Source organism: Palaemon carinicauda, chromosome 1 (assembly GCF_036898095.1).
Source record: "Palaemon carinicauda isolate YSFRI2023 chromosome 1, ASM3689809v2, whole genome shotgun sequence".
NCBI classification, from domain to species: domain Eukaryota; kingdom Metazoa; phylum Arthropoda; class Malacostraca; order Decapoda; family Palaemonidae; genus Palaemon; species Palaemon carinicauda.
This window is the reverse complement of record NC_090725.1, coordinates 70,503,347-70,520,846: the sequence shown is the minus strand read 5'-3', so window position 1 is coordinate 70,520,846 and position 17,500 is coordinate 70,503,347. Positions and strand designations below refer to the sequence as shown.

The window sequence follows — 17,500 nt, the reverse complement described above, 5'->3', positions numbered from 1 at the left end:
TGTCCACATACGATCTCCACGAAAGAGGAAATAAGACAGACGATATGAAGCAGACTCTCATATCATTGCAATATTATGAGGTTGCTTGGGAATTTACAGGGCTCATTTTCACACGCTTTCGAATTCTTTGAAGATGAATTGCGTTAGTGATGCGTAAGGTAATCCTTCCTTTCACAAGATATTTGCAACGATTTAGTTTTCATAGACGTGTCTTTTCAGTGCTCAACACACAAGACATTGTGACACTTAATTCATTTCCTATCAAAATATATCATTCGTTCTTCGCCGTGGGGGTTACCATTAAAATATGATTTACCAGTTTTAAATGTCTGTGGTTATCACTAACATTGTATGAGATAAAGCCGCGCCGTTGCAAAGGCAAAGCCTCAACCTGAATCTGATCTGATCTGATAAAAGGTTACTAAATAAATGCTGATTACCATACAATTGTCATCTAAACTTCTAAAAGACACTTTAGTTGAGCCTAGGCTTTGCTAACTCATTAGGATATGGATAATTCATTCTCTACATCTATAAAACTGTCTGGGAAATTATTGAGATGCATGATATTAATGTTTATATTTTTAGAATATCTAAATAGGATCATCCCGTGAAAATTATTTGTTAATCTGGTACCATATTTATTAAGATTTGTTTTAATTTTAAATGTTTTACATTTTTTACTTATTTTATTGCTTTTATGCTGTACTATTATCAGTGATTTTAAGGTGTACTTATGATCAAATCAGCTGTTGTGGCTTCAATTTATAAATGACGTAAAGCTCGTTTCTTCCATGCGTAGTCTCACCAGTTCTTTACTCTGTGTATGCTACTTATGCAGGTCTCTTGTAAGGAACGTGATTGACCCAAGATGTGCTCTTTATTGTGTAGTGAAACTTTAAAATCAAATTATTTGCTTTATAAGGGCACTTAAAGTTATGTTTGGGTTATGTGATAGATGTTACGGAAAGCAAACCTTTCAGTACAACTTTTGATAGTACTGTACCGTGTTTTATATTAGATTTACTGCTTTTGATAGTTACAATTGAAATTTGGCTGCTTCATTGCTCTGTTACTATACAGTATACATAATTTGTTGGTTCCAATATCGTTAATTATCTACCATTCAGCAATAGGGAGTCCATTTACATACTTTACATTTCCATAAAAAAAATGTTGTAATAAGCTACAAAAATCATGGTGAGAAGAAATCTATCAGGGTAACTAGCAACCCTTTCTTGACACTCATTACCTCTTAGGTTCATTGCATGAAAATACATGCTTATTGCATCTAAATATCAGGTATTTATTATATATCGATGTGAGTTTCACATCACTGTACTTAAGGAATTGGCATGACTTGACTTATAGTAGGTTAAATGAAATTTAAATTGATTGTTGATATTTTTCATTTTACAGGTGAGGGTAACCAAGCTCTGCAAGAATTCCTAGCATCGCGTAATCCACGCCAGCAACATTCAGCCACGTTGGAGTCATACCTCATTAAGCCTATTCAGCGCATCCTAAAATATCCATTACTTCTGCAACAACTCAAGGCTCTGACCACCCCGGGTTCTGATGAGCATAGACATCTAGTTGGTATGTACAACCCACAGCTTCTCTCCCTCTTCTTGCTCATAACTCTTCTTGTCCTCCTCCTTCTTCACTGGATGAGACAGAGTGACTTGACAGATTCAAAAAATAACAATTTTGCCTCTGTCCGAGATCATCTTTACCATTGGTGTTGGGGTGCCAGATGATGTGCGCAGCCCAGGGACATGACCACGATGTTTGTCATTTCTGCACAACCAACTGACTTTTTGTTATTTGGGTTTTGCTTGCCCCCATTTTGACTCCAGCAGGATTTTATTTCTCACCTTTCAGTTTCTTTTTTGAGTTTCAAATGTTAATGCTTTTATTAATAAGTTTCGCAGACCCGTTGGTGGGTGGTTTTTTTAATCGTTCATGCTTTGCAGTTTTTCTCATTGAACGGCTTTTCCATCTAGTTCATTCTTTGTGTGCATTATGATATTTCACTTGATATTTATTCTTTTTATTGCACATGTAATGGATTTCAAATTCATCTTCTTTTATATGTTCCTCATAACAGGGTGAATTTGTTTACTAACAAATATGTTGTTCTATTAAAACTAATTATTTTAAGCGTTCTTCCTGAAGGTCAGTCTCTGTCTCTCTCTTATGCTGATTAAAAAGAGAAACACATAATCATTGAACTAGCTATAAATGTATGTGTATGTATGACTGATGTAATGAAGTGCAGTACTGTTAAAAGTCATCTTAAGTACTGTAGGCTATATATGAAAGTTATTGTATTTAAGTAACGAAAATGTTGTATTCCTCAGAGTTTTAACTTTGATTAATTGATTGATGGTGCTGTAGCATTGATATACATTATATAAGCATGATTTGCCTTTTTTGCTGACAACAGAATTTATGATTAGGGTTTTTGATTGCATGTTGCACATCACAATTCAGTTGAGTTTCACCAGAACAAGTTGAACTTTGTTATTTCAACATTTATATTTATTTTTATTCTTTTCCAGTTGAAGTATTGAATGGTAATAAAAACAAAACCTTAGCATGCTCTAGTAAATTACATACAGATGTAACTTTTGAAGAGTTGGTATTGTTTTGTTTCAGGCAAATCCATGGTATACTATTTTATTGCTTGCTCTGTACAAAGGAACGAGAGGGATCTCAGCTTTAAACGTGAAAACCTGTTTGCTCATTATTTCATTTGATGATTGATAATGGTGAAGAATGATTTGTTTACATTTAGTCAGCCTCTTTATTTTCTATGGCTCTGCCAGAAAAAAAAATGAATATACAGTTCTTGGAGAGATTACTCTTCCTCACGATAATGCCAATCAAAAAGCTCTCCTCTTTTTTAAGCAAGGAATTTTTTATGTAATCCGAAATTGAAGAATGATTTGTTTACATTTTGTCAGCCTCTTTATTTTCTATGGCTCTGCCAGAAAAGAAAATGACTATACAGTTCTTGGAGAGATTACTCTTCCTCACGATAATGCCAATCAAAAAGCTCTCCTCTTTTTTAAGCAAGGAATTTTTTATATAATCCGAAATTGAAGAATGATTTGTTTACATTTAGTCAGCCTCTTTATTTTCTATGGCTCTGCCCAAAAAAAAAATAATATACAGTTCTTGGAGAGATTACTCTTCCTCACGATAATGCCAATCAAAAAGCTCTCTGCTTTTTTAAGCAAGGAATTTTTTATGTAATCCGAAATTATTGTAAATAACACACTTTCCCCCTTATGTTCGATTCAAAGCAACCTGGGGTTCAAGAACTTTTATGCCCCGGTAGTATTTTAGGCGTCCAACTAAAGGAACATATTCATTGCAGATCCAAGTAGTATCGTCAATTTTGCTACCAAATAGGGAGCATGTACAGTGTATCTCAGGTGACAAGGCCATATGTACTACACCTTTTACGAATTTCAAACCACATTTCACGTTATTTTGTATAATAGAGTGAGGAAAGAATCCCTGAAGAACCCATTGTTTGCTATGGTATTACATTATCCTCGTTTTGAAAAATCTGGTGACAGACTGTAATGTTTTTATCCATATGAAAATATGTGTATTTTAGGCATTGTACTGAAACTGTATATTAACGTAAAACTGTATGTACAGTCTCTTTCAAGTAGGAAGAAATTCTGTATATAGTCCAAGAATGCCTAATGGCAAGAATTGAAGTTTCTTGACTAAATTTACTTTTGAGAATCACATTCAATCTGTTTCTCCTACAATTGCACAAAAATACTGGCTTATTGAGAAAGTCTCTTAAGATTTTTGATGATCATTCTTTTCTGAGGAAATTTTTTAATTTTTTCATTCTACCTTTTTGGGGAATTGTTCTCCTTTCTGGTCTTGAGCTGCCGAGTCTCATCTTGATATGTTGGACAAAAACTTGCGGTCTGTTAAATTCTTATTCCTGGTCTGGATATTAATCTCTGGGACCGTCGTTCAGTTACTTCTTTGTGTATATTGAATAAAATTTTTCATAATTATGACCCTCCTTTGCATTCAGATTTTCTCAAACGGTACCATCCTGTATATAGTGTTAGATATGCAGTTAATTCTAAACAGTCTTGCCTTCATTGTAAAACTCAACACTACACAGTATTCTAGAAGTTTTAGTCCAGCTATGACCAGATTGTGGAATTATTTCCCTAATCAGGCAGTTGAGTAGGTGACACTTAAGAAGTTCAAATTTATAGCGAAAGTTTTTATGTTGAACAGGCTGGCATAAGTCTCTCTTCAGGATATTTTATATTCTTTATACATTACTTATATAGTTTATTAATTAACTTATTTCCTTGCCTCATTGGGCTATTTTTCCCTTGTTGGAGGCCTAGGGCTTATATCATCCTGCTGTTCCCACTATTGTTGTAGCTTAGGTATTAATAATGATACAGTAATGATAACAATCATTGAATAGGGGATCCCTTCATTCCTCTTCTGATTTGTCTTTGTGTATCGATCAATACTAAAATAAATTTTATTAAAGAAACGTTTAGTGGGTCTGAGTTAGGTTAGCTCCTACACCTTTGTTTTAATCCATACAGTTTATTTTCAGTTTGTTTGACCTCCCAACTTTTTTTTTGGTACTCTGGGGCAAAAAATGTTCGATCACTGGATTGATTGAGTTTTAGGACATTCGAAGTCTGAGGTATTACTGTATGCAGCAGATATTTATTAAGGTGAATCACGAGGTTTCCCGAAGACACTCTTGAAGTACAATAATCTAAACATAGAATTTTTGACATAAATGAGGAGTTCAATTACCTTTTCATCAAACAGAGCCCCTATATGAAATTGGGACAAGAGTGCAAAGATGATGAGAGTAAATTAGATACTGGATAAACCAGTAGTAAACACTGAAAAGCAAAACATGAATAATCAAGTCAATCTGGAACCCTAAGATAGTACAGTATTGCAATCGCTCACATTATAACAGCAAGTACTGCAAGCCTGATTCTGCACTTTAATGAAAATATTTTAGTTTGTATATTGCGTGTTGTACTAACTTGGTCAGTGTAAATGTTACTTTTGTATTTCAAGAATTTTATTTCTACGTATAACTTGGAAGGTAACATCTGAGAAACCAATGCATGTATACATTCAAATGCAGACTTCTGCAGTTGCTAGCAGGGCAATCATTCATAACCATTATCATATCACACCAATGAATATTGGATGCAATTCTTTTTGGTTCGTTTTTGTCACCTAACACTTTTTAAAACTGCTTTTGAAGCTGTACCAGCTTTAGTAGGACACATAGAGAGCAAAGCAGATCTATGTTTTTAGTTTTATTATTATTTTTGCTATTAGTGTTAATGTTTGGCCCACTTAGCTTCTATTCATTATGCAACAAGTGAAAGCAATTTTTGAAGGGCTCATCTGACACCTTGTCTGTAACAACAGAGGCCCTGAAGGTCATGGAGAAGGTGGCCGAGCATATCAACGAGATGCAAAGGATCCATGAGGAATATGGTGCAATATTTGACCATTTATTCCGTCAGCATCAAAAGTCTTGCAAACAAGTAAGTGACCATGTACAGATCCATACTGTAAAGAACCCCATTTGAAAGTGTGTACAATGACTAATACTTTTAACAGCCTTGTAGTGGATGTTGTAACTTTTTATTTTTATTTTCAATCCCTGCAAGTTTTCCTTTTGCTTGGAAATCCCTCAATAGTTGTTATAATAATGAAATTTTGATACAAAATTGACAACATTTATATTCAACATAGGAACCTAGGATCTCACATGGTCCACACCTCCCACAGCCAATCGACCTCTCTCCGGGGGATCTCCTCTACTATGGAGGTGTTGAGTGGCTCAACATTTCCGATTTCCTCGGCAAAATCAAGAAGGGCCTGGAACTTCATGCCATGTGCTTCGTCTTCAAAACAGCCGTGGTCTTCTTATGTAAAGAGAGACTCAGACAGAAGAAAAAGCTGATGGTTAGTTCAGTAGTAAGTGTGAGTAAATGGGGTTTGTTTTCTCTTCATTTCTTTCGCTTTATGATGAAATTCGTATTTCAGTCATAAAGTTATTAAGGACACGTCAATTTTGCTGCTTTTTAGTTTGCTTAATTAGAAGAAGAATGTTAGTTTTCTCATAGAACAAATATTTAGTGCAATTAATCAGTAATATAAATAAGTTAAAGATGATAGTAATTAAGGCATGCAGTAGTCATTTGAAAATGTATGTAAGAAATTCAATATCAGATTTGAAGAGTACGCTTCAGCCTATACATTACTTATTCAAGTTATAAATTTTAAAAGTTTGGCATGCTAAATCCAAGTACTGTACAGTATGTTGGAAATATATAGCATTCTTTAACAATAGTATTCTGGAATTTACCAAGATTCTATATAACATTTTGCTCTTTTGAAAACTTAAATGCTCGTATTTATTTACATCATGCTTTTTCTATTACTTTATAGTTTAGAATTCTTATGTTAATTTATTTTGCTGCTTTGCCATGGCATTCTGTTTACCATAAACATTCCAAAGATGTAGCAGACATGATTATTGATGAAGTACAACTAAAAGGTTGCTCTTTTCACAGGGTGCTCCAGGGAAGAATAGTTCATCCGAAGTTGAGATTATTAGGTATCAGGTGCTCATCCCAGTAACAGAAGTGCAGGTTAGAGCGTCTTCTATGAAAGACATGGACTCTCACTTTCTTTGGGAACTTATTCACCTTAAAAGCCAATTACAACGACGGTCGGAAAAGGTCTATCATTTATCAAATAGGTACGTAATAATATTTTAGTTTTAAACATTTTGTTCACGTAAGTACTGTATATATATAATATTCCTGCATCTTCCAATAGTAAGAGTAAGAAGCTACTATTTACGAAAGGATTTTTCAAATAGCAGAGCTGGGCGCGTCACTTGTTTGGGGGAAAGTCTGTCTATTTTGGGATTTTGTTACTATAACCAAACACATTATTGATATATTTGAAGGACACAGAAACAATGAAAACACACATTCTTATTCTACTTGTCTTCATTTTATAGTAAAATAAGTTATTACGCATGTACAATCACACTATAACGCATCACTCTCGTTACCATTGTCGGCTGTCACCTGCCTCGCTCCCAAGGAAGAAAAATAACATTAATCCTTCTCTCTCTCTCTCTCTCTCTCTCTCTCTCTCTCTCTCTCTCTCTCTCTCTCTCTCTCTCATATTTTCCTTTTAATCGCATGATTATTTATTTACAATGAATTTTATATCAATAAGTGCATTTTTAAGTTAAAAAAAACACAATAAACCAAACTATTGTATGTATGAACACACAATGCTACAACGTATGCATATCAAACACATTAGTTGTTTATTTTTCTTTCATTTCGGTAAATAAATAACGGATCGTAACATATTTTTCCTTTTAGTCTAATGATTATTTATTAGAAATTAATCCTATAAATAAGATATTTAAGTTAAAAATCACAATGAACTGTACTGTGAGGTATTTACGCCTGCTCAATGCTAATACGAATGCATATCAAATGCATTAGCGATTTATTCTTGCATTTCAGTAAATGAATAACAGATCGTAACATATTTTTCCTTTTAGTCTAATGGTTCTTTATTTACAATTAATTTTATATCAAGCACATATTCAAGTTAAAAAAACAATGAACAGTACTCTCTGGTATGTACGAATGCACAATGCTACTATGTACGCATACCACTAGTGAGTATCTCTGAACCGAGACGAACCGAAACCAGGAAGACAAAACCTGTAATTATATTAATATAATTATTTTAAGGTCTTGAAATATGTAATTCATAATCCTCACCTGGAAGGATTATTTCTAACCGTAGAAACATTGGCACTGATGGAAAATGGATATTTTGAAAAGATTCATGGCCAGAGCACAGTGGGAAGATTGTATTATTATTATTATTATTATTATTATTATTATTATTATTATTATTTGCTAAGTTACAGCCCTAGTTAAAAAAGCAGAATGCTATAAGCCCAGTGGCTCCAACAGGGAAAATAACCCAGTGAGGAAAGAAAATAGGGAAAAATAAAATATTTTAAGAACAGTAAAAACATTAGATTAAATATCTCCTTTATTAACTTTAAAAACTTTAAAAAAAGAAGAGGAAGAGAAATAAGATAGAATAGTGTGCCCGAGTATACCCTCAAGCAAGAGAACTCTAACCCAAGACAGTGGAAGACCATGGTACAGAGGCTATGGCACTACCCAAGACTAGAGAACACTGGTTTGATTTTGGAGTCTCCTCCTAGAAGAGCTGCTTACCATAGCTAAAGAGTCTCTTCTACCCTTACCAAGAGGAAAGTGGCCACTTAATAATGGTAGTGCAGTAACCCATTGGGTTACGAAGAATAAAGAAAAATAAGTCGGCGGTGGGGAAATACGGAATCAAGAGGATGGCAAAAATACTGAGATTTCCAAGGTTGAGGTGGTTGCAACATGTGATGAAATAACCATGGAACAATTTGTCAGAAAGAGGATAGCTAAAGACTTACACCTGCTAGATGTTTAAGCCGATAAATTATAAGGCCACATAGAGTAGAGAGAACTGTTTTTTTTTACTTGAACCAATGAATATTCTAAAATTTTGATAGTCTTATCTATCACATTTATTTTAGATTTTTATTTCTGATCAATTTTCTCTTCTCAAAAGTTATTGGTGTAAAGTTAGATAAAAAAGAATTCAACTATTGTACTTTGTCTAGGTCTGAATCATGCTATCAATAAATTACTTAACAGTTCATGAACCAGAATTTATTCCATGAAAAATTTGAATACATAATTTTCCTAAGACAATTTTTTTTTTCTTATTTTTCAAATGTCAAGATATGCTTTTGGTCATAAATGATATTTTCAGTTACACCAGGTCTAACATTTACCATTTTTCTAGAACAAGCAAAAATAAGATAAAGAAAATGCCATCATAATACTGTGCAGTTTTCATATTGATATCTGTTTCTGACATTCCTGTTACTATGTTTGAAAAGCTTCCTACGCTGGATTTCATTATGTCACCTGTAGTTATATGTTTGTAAATTATATTTTTTATTTGGTTAAAACTTATGATTATCATATTTAATATGTTTCTTTTTGCCTTACAGTACATCAGAATTTCGAAATGCTTTCCTGAAGACTATACGACAGATCATCAGGGAGTCTGTACGCAATATGAATATCCCAGCCAATAAGCCATCATCCTCCTCTTCCAGCGTATCAAATAAAGGGAACACAAACACGTTACAACCTTCACGGTCGGCACAAAAGAAAAAGACTCCCATGTCAGTATGAGGACCTGGTGAAGTATTTGACTCGACATCACATTTTCTTTGTAGTTTTCTTAATTATGCCATATTTTTTTAGATAATTTTTACTTTAATCAAAATGACTTAGACAATAAATTGTTGCTCATATTATGATTATCTTATGAATATAATTATTCAAAAACTTGGTTGAATTTTTAGAGTAATTTTCCAAAATTAATGTGATAAACCTTGGGAATATTGATTATAGAGTATAGTTTACTTGATTATATACCAACCTCAATTAACAGTTGAATTGAATGAAAAGTACCTATTGCCCCATGCTATTTTGCACGTGATGGCATATATTTACCCTATTATTAGTAGTTCTTTGAAGAGTTTATTTTATAGACTATTTAAAGTAGTATTTTACATTTATTTAATTATAAACTTGAAGGTAAAATTAACTTCTTTCCATGTAAGCACCAAGATAGATAATAATCACTTAAATTTTTTAATGATATATTTAGATATAAGTAATTTATATTTTTATGATTGATTTAATTTAATGTTTTATTAGCATTAAGAAATGAAATATAATATTTAGTACGGTAAATTGTTATAGCATGATGACAGTTATTTTTAACTACTAAATCTTGACATACCAATTATATTTGCTTGCCTTATTTTTAAGAATCATAATGAGTACTTCCCATCACTGTCTTTTATAATGAATTTACCATTTATTTATAAGTCCTTTATTTATCTTGTTCCATCTGTTCTTGTCTACTGTATTTTTTATTAAAATCACTGGGCTATTTTACGGTGTACTCGATGAGAGCATGAGAGTTATGTCTCCAGTTGGTCTGTTAGACTGTACCGCAGCTGATTAGAAACTCGGGATAACCCAAGGCCATCCTATAATAGACCTGCTATGAATTGGAAGAGTTAGCTTGAGTCATGATGGACTTTTCTTGTTGCCTCGAAAACTAGTGAAAAGGAATACTTGCGTGTGGCAGCATCCCATCCCTCAGTGGAGGGTAAATCAACTGTGCCCTGAGCGGCCCTTTCTCCCACAGAGTTCAGTCGGCAACCCTGCAACGACATTCTGCAGGTAACATAGATTATGACAACCTGGAGAGCTACGACAACGTGCCTGAGACGCAGATCGGGCATGACCAGTCCAACTTCCGCACACGCAGCAAGACAATGTCGGATGGCATGGGTGAGTCTCGCCCGCCAGCCTCTCCCGGGCGGCACCAGTGAGGGTGGGGTCAGGGAGGGAATCATGACATTATGACCCGTGACTCAGTGAGCTCAAGGCCGTTGTAAATACTGTGTGAAAAATATTCAAGAAGAACAGTGTTATCCTGAAGGAAATCACGTGCGGTCTACAGCTCACTCCGCGTCCTCTCCCACCACCAGACGAACTCAGTGATTCAACCACCAAGAGCGACGGCGGCAAGGACGAAATGGGAACGCGGTCGGAGGGCGAGGAGGAGGTAATAGAGAAGAAAAAGGCGACCCTGGGGCGCACCCCTAACCATCTCTCGCTGTCCACCACCTCTACGCTCTCTACGGGCTCCACCGGATCCATGGCCAAGCTTATCCAGGCCTCTAACCAGCCATCACAGTATCAGCCAGTCAAGAGTGTTGGTAAGCTGGAAAGAAATAAAATAACGTTTCATGTGCATGATTATTTATAATGTCTGGCTTTGGGTTGTAATGGTATTAGTAGTATAGTATGTAAGAAATATCTTTGCATTTTGATTCGTGTTAAGATTGATATGCAACACCCTATGATTATCAGTGATACTTTGGTAACATTTATGTTTCTCCAAGTAGTTCAATAATAAACTAGATATTCAGTCTTCAAATCTGGTCTTCTCTATATATACATATATATATATATATATATATATATATATATATATATATATATATATATATATATATATATATATATATATATATATATATATATATATAAAAATGGATTTTGAACAAAGTGAAAAATATATTTTTGGGTGAGAGTGCCATGTCGTCCTGATGGCAGGTTCCTTTAGGTAGCTTTGTAAGGGATATTTGCTACAGTGATACTCCCAGAGAATTAAACCGAGTGTCTCCAGGATTCTAACTCTTGGCAGGAGTATCCAGTAAAGGATATCGCATAAAATCAGGGGACGTATACTAGATATGGCACATAGCAATCTTCACCCCGAATAGATTTAACTCTTTGATGTAAGGGGGAAGAGTGGCAAAAAAAGGGGGTGCCGTTCTAGGTACCCGGTGGACCTCCATCCCAACTACTACCGCGGCGCCATTCCTTTTCTTGTCGTTAAGCAGAAATGGCCGCAGATAAAGTAATTTTGGGGGGTCAGCAAAAGGGTGGGTCCATCAGGACAACATGGCACTCTCACCCAAAAATAGATTTTTCACTTTGTTCAAAATCCGTTTTTTGGGCTCCGGCCATGTCGTCCTGATGGAAGCATACCAGAGAATTAACTTGAAATTACTACAGTATAGCTGTGGGTTTGTTTATGTGCCTTCTACCTTGAATGGATTTCCTTATCTGGTCTACTAGACCTATATGTGAAATTCCAGGTTACTGTCATTTCCACTAAGCCTGGAGCTGGTTTAGTGCTTCCTGCCCCCTGCAGGGAAAGTGTCGGCATCGACAATAAGGATTCAAGGTTTTTATTTCCGTAGGAACAGAAGGGAAAACTTTAGAGCTTACCTTTTACTTTCCATGAAAATCTGTATTCTGATTTAAAGTTCTAGGCCTTTATAAGGATTAAATGAAACTCTAGCATGTTTTATCTGTCTGTAACTGAGGTAGCAGTAATAAGACACAAATACGTTTCAGTATTGTTATTTTGCAACTAAATTATCAAATGCAGTTACAATAGAGTATGAATCTGATCCAGCATTAAAACTCATCAGGGTCCATATTTTCTCCTGTAGAAAAAATATACAGTATAATTTCATTATCGGAATAATGCCACTCAGTGGAGATGTGAAACCAAATCTGTCTGACATTCAGATTTTTGGAAATGCATAAATACTGTGAAGCAAACGTTCACTCGGCACTGGTGTTATTGGTCAGATATGCACCTATATGGAACAGTATGTTAATCATCGTTATGATTTGCACTAGAAAGTAAGTATACCCATGCACCTGATGCATTGTAAAGTCCCCAAACAGTCCACTGTTCATCGCCGCACTAGACGACGGGTTTAATGATACTCCGCGCCGCCACCACAAAATGTTTTATTTCATGTACTTGCTTCGCATAGTGTTTGTAGAAGACCCTGGATGATCTCCTACCAGTGTATGAGCGGAGTCTTTCAAAGTCCATATGTTGAAAGAAGTTCAACGAAGAAGCAACTTTCCTCGGATTGTGACCTGCAGGTGTACTGTCAGGATCCGCACTGCGAATAAAGTAGGTGAGCTTCGCTCTCAGTTGTCTTAGGGATAGGTTTGATCCTGAAGTTTCGCCTCTGAAGAGCTGTCCTTCCTTGAAGTCTGAAGTTCTTCGAAGATAGACTTTAAGACACTCTACTGGGCACAGAGAGGCATCTTCCTTCAGTGGGCAGATTCTCCAAGGACCCCCACCTCTTAGCGGGTAGCTCATTCTTGGCAAGAAAGGCAGGATCAGGATAAAGGTTCAGTTCTCTGTGTATCTAAGAACTGAATATGGCCTTCGTTTCTGGAAAAGGCCACTACAGTATTTCACTAACTCTACCCCCTGAGGCTATTGCAAACAGAAAAATGACTTTCTGTGTTAGATGCATTAGAGTACAATCCTCATTGTTTAGATTCGAAGCATAGTGCATGACTTTGTCCAAAGACCGTGTGATGGGCTTTGGTGGGGTTGCTGGCTTGAGTCTAGCGCATGCTTTTGGGGTCTTATTAAAGATTTCACCAGAGAGGTCCACTTCAAAGGCGTACAGAAGTGGTCTAGCGAGGGCCGACTTACACGAGGTAATCGTAGTAGAAGCCAGGCCTTGTTCATGTAGGTATATGAAGAATGCAAGACAGAAATCTATCGATATTTCTGTCGGTTTCCTTTTTTTCACAAAGGAAACTCATTTCTTCCATGACAATTCATGTTGTCTACTAGTCAAACTTGACATATATTCTTCGATGAAGTCAACTTTATCCTTTGAGATTCTAAACTTTCTGTTCGCCGCTAGGGTGAGAAAATAATGAGATGTAGGTTGTTGGTTCTCGAGTATGAAGCGTAGACAGTCGACTTCTGGACCAGTTGAGATAATACTGGCTCCGGCAGAGGAAACAGCTTCAGTTTCAGCTCTAGAACTAGAGGGAACCAATTGCTCTTGGGCCACTTGGGGGCCACTACTGCTGCTGTCCCTCTGAAGGATCTTTGCTTGTCGAGAACTCTTAGCAGGAGATTGGCTGGTGGAAACAGGTAAATGCGATTCCACCTGTTCCAGTCGAGGGACAGGCGTCCATCGCCTCTGCTTGAGGGTCCATATAAGGGGCTACATAACGAGGTAGTTTCTTGTTGTCGCTCATTGCGAAGAGGTCGATCTGCAGTTCCGGGACTTTTTCCGAGATGAAGGAGAATGAGTCTGCGTCTAGGGACCATTCTGTCTCTATGGGCTTTCGCCTGGATAGAGCGTCCGCTGTCACATTGCGGAACCCTTGTAGGTGAACTGCTGATAGGTGCCAAGATGGCTAATATCACATGGTTGATGTGAGGCGATCTCGAGACTTGTCAATTTAGACATTTTACCATCACTTCGTTGTCCAGGGCCAATCTGATGTGGATTGCTCTGCGAGGGGATAGTTTCTCCAACGTCAGGAACACTGCCAAAGTTTTCAAAATATTGATATGAAAGGTATTAAACTGGTGCGACCAATTCCCTTGCACTTTTCTCTCGTGAGAATGGCCTCCCCATCCTTCCAAGGAGGCGTCCGTGTGTATCACCACTGATGGTTGTGGTGGTTGCAGGGGAATTGTCCGTGCTAGGCTCTTAGCTGTTGACCACGGTCTTAACTGCTTGCGCAACAGGGTCGTGGTCAACCTTAGTTGATGTCTTCGAGCGTTTGATGCGTATTTTCTCCAGACTCCTGATGCATCTTTCAGATGTGCTTTTAGCACCGGGTCTGTCACTGCTGCGAACTGGAGAGAGCCCAATACTCTTTCCTGTTCGGACATCCTCTTGTGATGTCCTTTTGTGATGGATTAGTCTCCTGACAGATCCCGCTATCTCTCTCCTCTTCTTTGATGGAATGGAGAGGTGGTGTGACTTTAAGTCCCATTGGATTCCTAGCCATTGGAACTTCTGAGCTGGAGAAAGGTGAGACTTCTTGCGATTGATCTTGAAGCCCAGGTGTTCCAGGAACTGGATCACCTTGTTGGCTGCCTGCAGACAAGTAGTCTTGGATGCTGCCCATACCAGCCAATCATCTAGATATGCTACCTTTTGAACTCCTTCGGAGCGTAGCTGCTGGACGATTGTGTCTGCTATCTTCGTGAATATCCTTGGGGCTGTGTTCAGTCCGAAGGGCTTTGCTCTAAAGACAAACTTCTTCTTCTGTAGTTTGAATCCTAGGTAGGTAGGAGAAAGGGCGACTCACTGGAAGATACCAGTAAGCATCTGCTAGGTCTATTGAGACTGTACGCCCCTTTGGGTTGAAGGGTCCTTATGTGTTGCAAAGTAAGCATCCGGAACTTGTTGTTCTCGATGAACTTGTTGAATGGAGACAAGTCTAGAATGACTCTGAGTGTGTCTGAGTCTTTTTTGGGAACACAAAACAGCCTTCCCTGGAATTTGATGGACTTCGCTTTCCTTATTATCCCTTAATCCTGAGTTCTGAGGTATATTCTTCTAACAAGGGGGTGGAGTGTTGGAAGAGTTCTGGAAAACGGGGTGGAGTTTTGTTCCATTTCCACCCGAATCCATTCCTGATTAGACTGTGGGCCCAGGGATCGAAGGTCCAGCGATCCCGAAAGTGATACAGTCTGCCTCCTACCTGGAGCCCCTCATTGCTTGGGGGGGGGGGGGGGGGTCCTGCTGGTTTGTTTCCGTGACCACGTCCTCCTCGGCCCCGAGAGGAGTTACCTCCGGGAGAACTTCTCTTTGGGCCTTTTCCTTTCTGACTAGGGCAAAACGAAGTCGACTGCCTCTCAAAGCTGGGGTTAAACACTGGCGACTGGGCTACCAGTTGTTGAGGGACCATCTGGAAGGTTGTCTGAGGCATCGTGGTCATAGTCACGGCAGGAAGTTGTGCAGGTCTGCGTGGTCTCCTTGCCTTTTTATTCTTAGGCTGGGGACCTCCGTCCGAGGAAGATTTCCTCTTTGAGTTCATGCCCCACTTTTAGAGAAGGTTCCTGTTCTCCGTGGCTGCCCTGCCTATGATCTCTTGGACCAGTTCCTGTGGGAAAAGGTCTTTACCCCAGATACTCGAGGTAATCAGCTTCCTTGGGCCATGTGTTATGGTCTCTGAGGCCAAAATGAACTCTCTGCAGGCTCTCCTTGCTCTGAGAAAAGCACATAAGTCTTTCACAAGGGTCCCCATGTGAGACTTAGCCAGGAAGATGAACATTTCTGGGGCGTTATGTAGACCTGCATTCATTTCCAGGCAGTTCTGATGAGGAAGGGAGGCTGCAACTCTCTCCTTCGTCTCCTGTTCCCTCCTCAGAAGATGGCTGGCAACTTCGGAAGGTTCTCATTGAACTGCTGGCCTGCTATCTCTGGATCCAACTTAAGAGACGGAGAAGGTTAGATGGACATATTTCCACTTCCCCTCGCAGGTAGGCAGTGCTAGAGAGAATGGTTTGCATTCCTCTAGGGTTGGGCAGGGTTTGCCCTCGTCGACTGCCTTGACGGCATAGTCTAGTGCTTTCTCCGAAAAGGGAAAAGAGATGGAGGAAGGAGCAAGAAAGGTGGGATGTCTCTTGCTCAGTGCTGAGACTTTGGAGTTGGTGTACCCAGCTCCTTTCAAGGTTTTCAGGAGGATGGCTTGCGCCTTGTTATGCTCAAAGAAAATGACCTCTTTGGGTACCGTTTCCTCGCGGGCTACATGTTCATCCCGTAGTCTCACGTAACAGTCTGAGTAAGCTGAAAAGGTAGGCCAGAACTCAAGGTCTTCAATTAGTTTGGCCCCCAACTTCTGCGAGACGAATAGTTTCCCATTCGTCATGGGCATATGCTCCGCATACCTCCAGGCGTTGGTTTTGGAGCAGTGAGGGAGATCCAACACTCTAAGGGGCTTCTTAGTGGAGCCCTTGGTAGGTCCAGGGTGGTTCGCCCTCTTCTGCAACAGTATCTGCTGCTGCTTGATTGCCTGTTTCATCGTCTCTTGTTCCTTTTGGAACAATTCCATAATCCGTTGAATCAAAGTAAGGATCGCTTCATTTTTCTTGGCCTGTGCAACTGGTTTTGGAGTTGGGGTTGAAGAAGTTGACAGCATAGGTTGGTATGGCGTCACGGCGAACTGAATATCATACATTGCCGTTGAAACGGATCCTTCTTCCTCCTCTTATGGATGTTCCACGTCTTTTTCAGGGCCTCCTTGCAGTAGGTCCTGCTCAGTGTCAGTAGGCACTTCTGACATCCTTTCTTGGTGGATATCCATGCCTTCCAGTGCCTTATTTATGTCCACATCGATCTTCAGTTGTATGAGAGATGAGAGGAGGCTGGACCTGTTCCTGGGGCACCACCACGTTTGGTAGAGCCTTGGGGAACATTAGGCACCTTAGGGAGTCGTTGGGTAAGTACGGTCCCGGAGAGTTCTTCTGGAACCCTCTTACCCATGTGCGAAGGGTCTCCCTCGCTGTATCCCTAGTCTTTATGTTGACTGGGGGGCTTCTCCGAACCTGTTGGCCAGCAGGGTCGAGCAGGTGGTGCAACCCTTAGGGTCCCAATACTTGAGGACTCCTGACACGATGCAGTAGGGGGCATGAGTCCTGCACTTCGTGTGGCCACAAAAGTCTTTGCCTTTGTAGTTGCAGAACAATGGTGCACACTTCTCCATCGGCTCCTCCTGTAAAGGAAACAGGGCCCAATGAGTATTCATGTTTTTTATGTCAGTGATATAAAAGCATACATTTTTTATTAACAATAGTAATCACTATTGTTTATAATAGCTTAGGATAGTAAGCTTGAAAGGAAGTAGAAAAGATACATATCTGTGTTTCTTCTCCCAGGCCATTGCTG

At 38.6% G+C, this 17,500-nt stretch overlaps 1 protein-coding gene across 4 annotated transcripts in view; it reads left to right on the top strand.

Annotated features, from left to right (window-relative positions):
* sif (still life) overlaps positions 1–17,500 on the top strand; it is a 1,404,800-nt gene that overhangs the window by 1,298,160 nt on the left and 89,140 nt on the right. For all 4 annotated transcript variants that reach the window (XM_068381983.1, XM_068381997.1, XM_068381990.1 and 1 more), the window contains 7 exons: positions 1,420–1,599; positions 5,470–5,588; positions 5,800–6,030; positions 6,624–6,811; positions 9,173–9,349; positions 10,390–10,535; positions 10,736–10,966. In XM_068381983.1, coding sequence (XP_068238084.1) covers positions 1,420–1,599; positions 5,470–5,588; positions 5,800–6,030; positions 6,624–6,811; positions 9,173–9,349; positions 10,390–10,535; positions 10,736–10,966 — 1,272 coding nt within the window. The remainder of the gene's footprint in view (positions 1–1,419; positions 1,600–5,469; positions 5,589–5,799; positions 6,031–6,623; positions 6,812–9,172; positions 9,350–10,389; positions 10,536–10,735; positions 10,967–17,500) is intronic.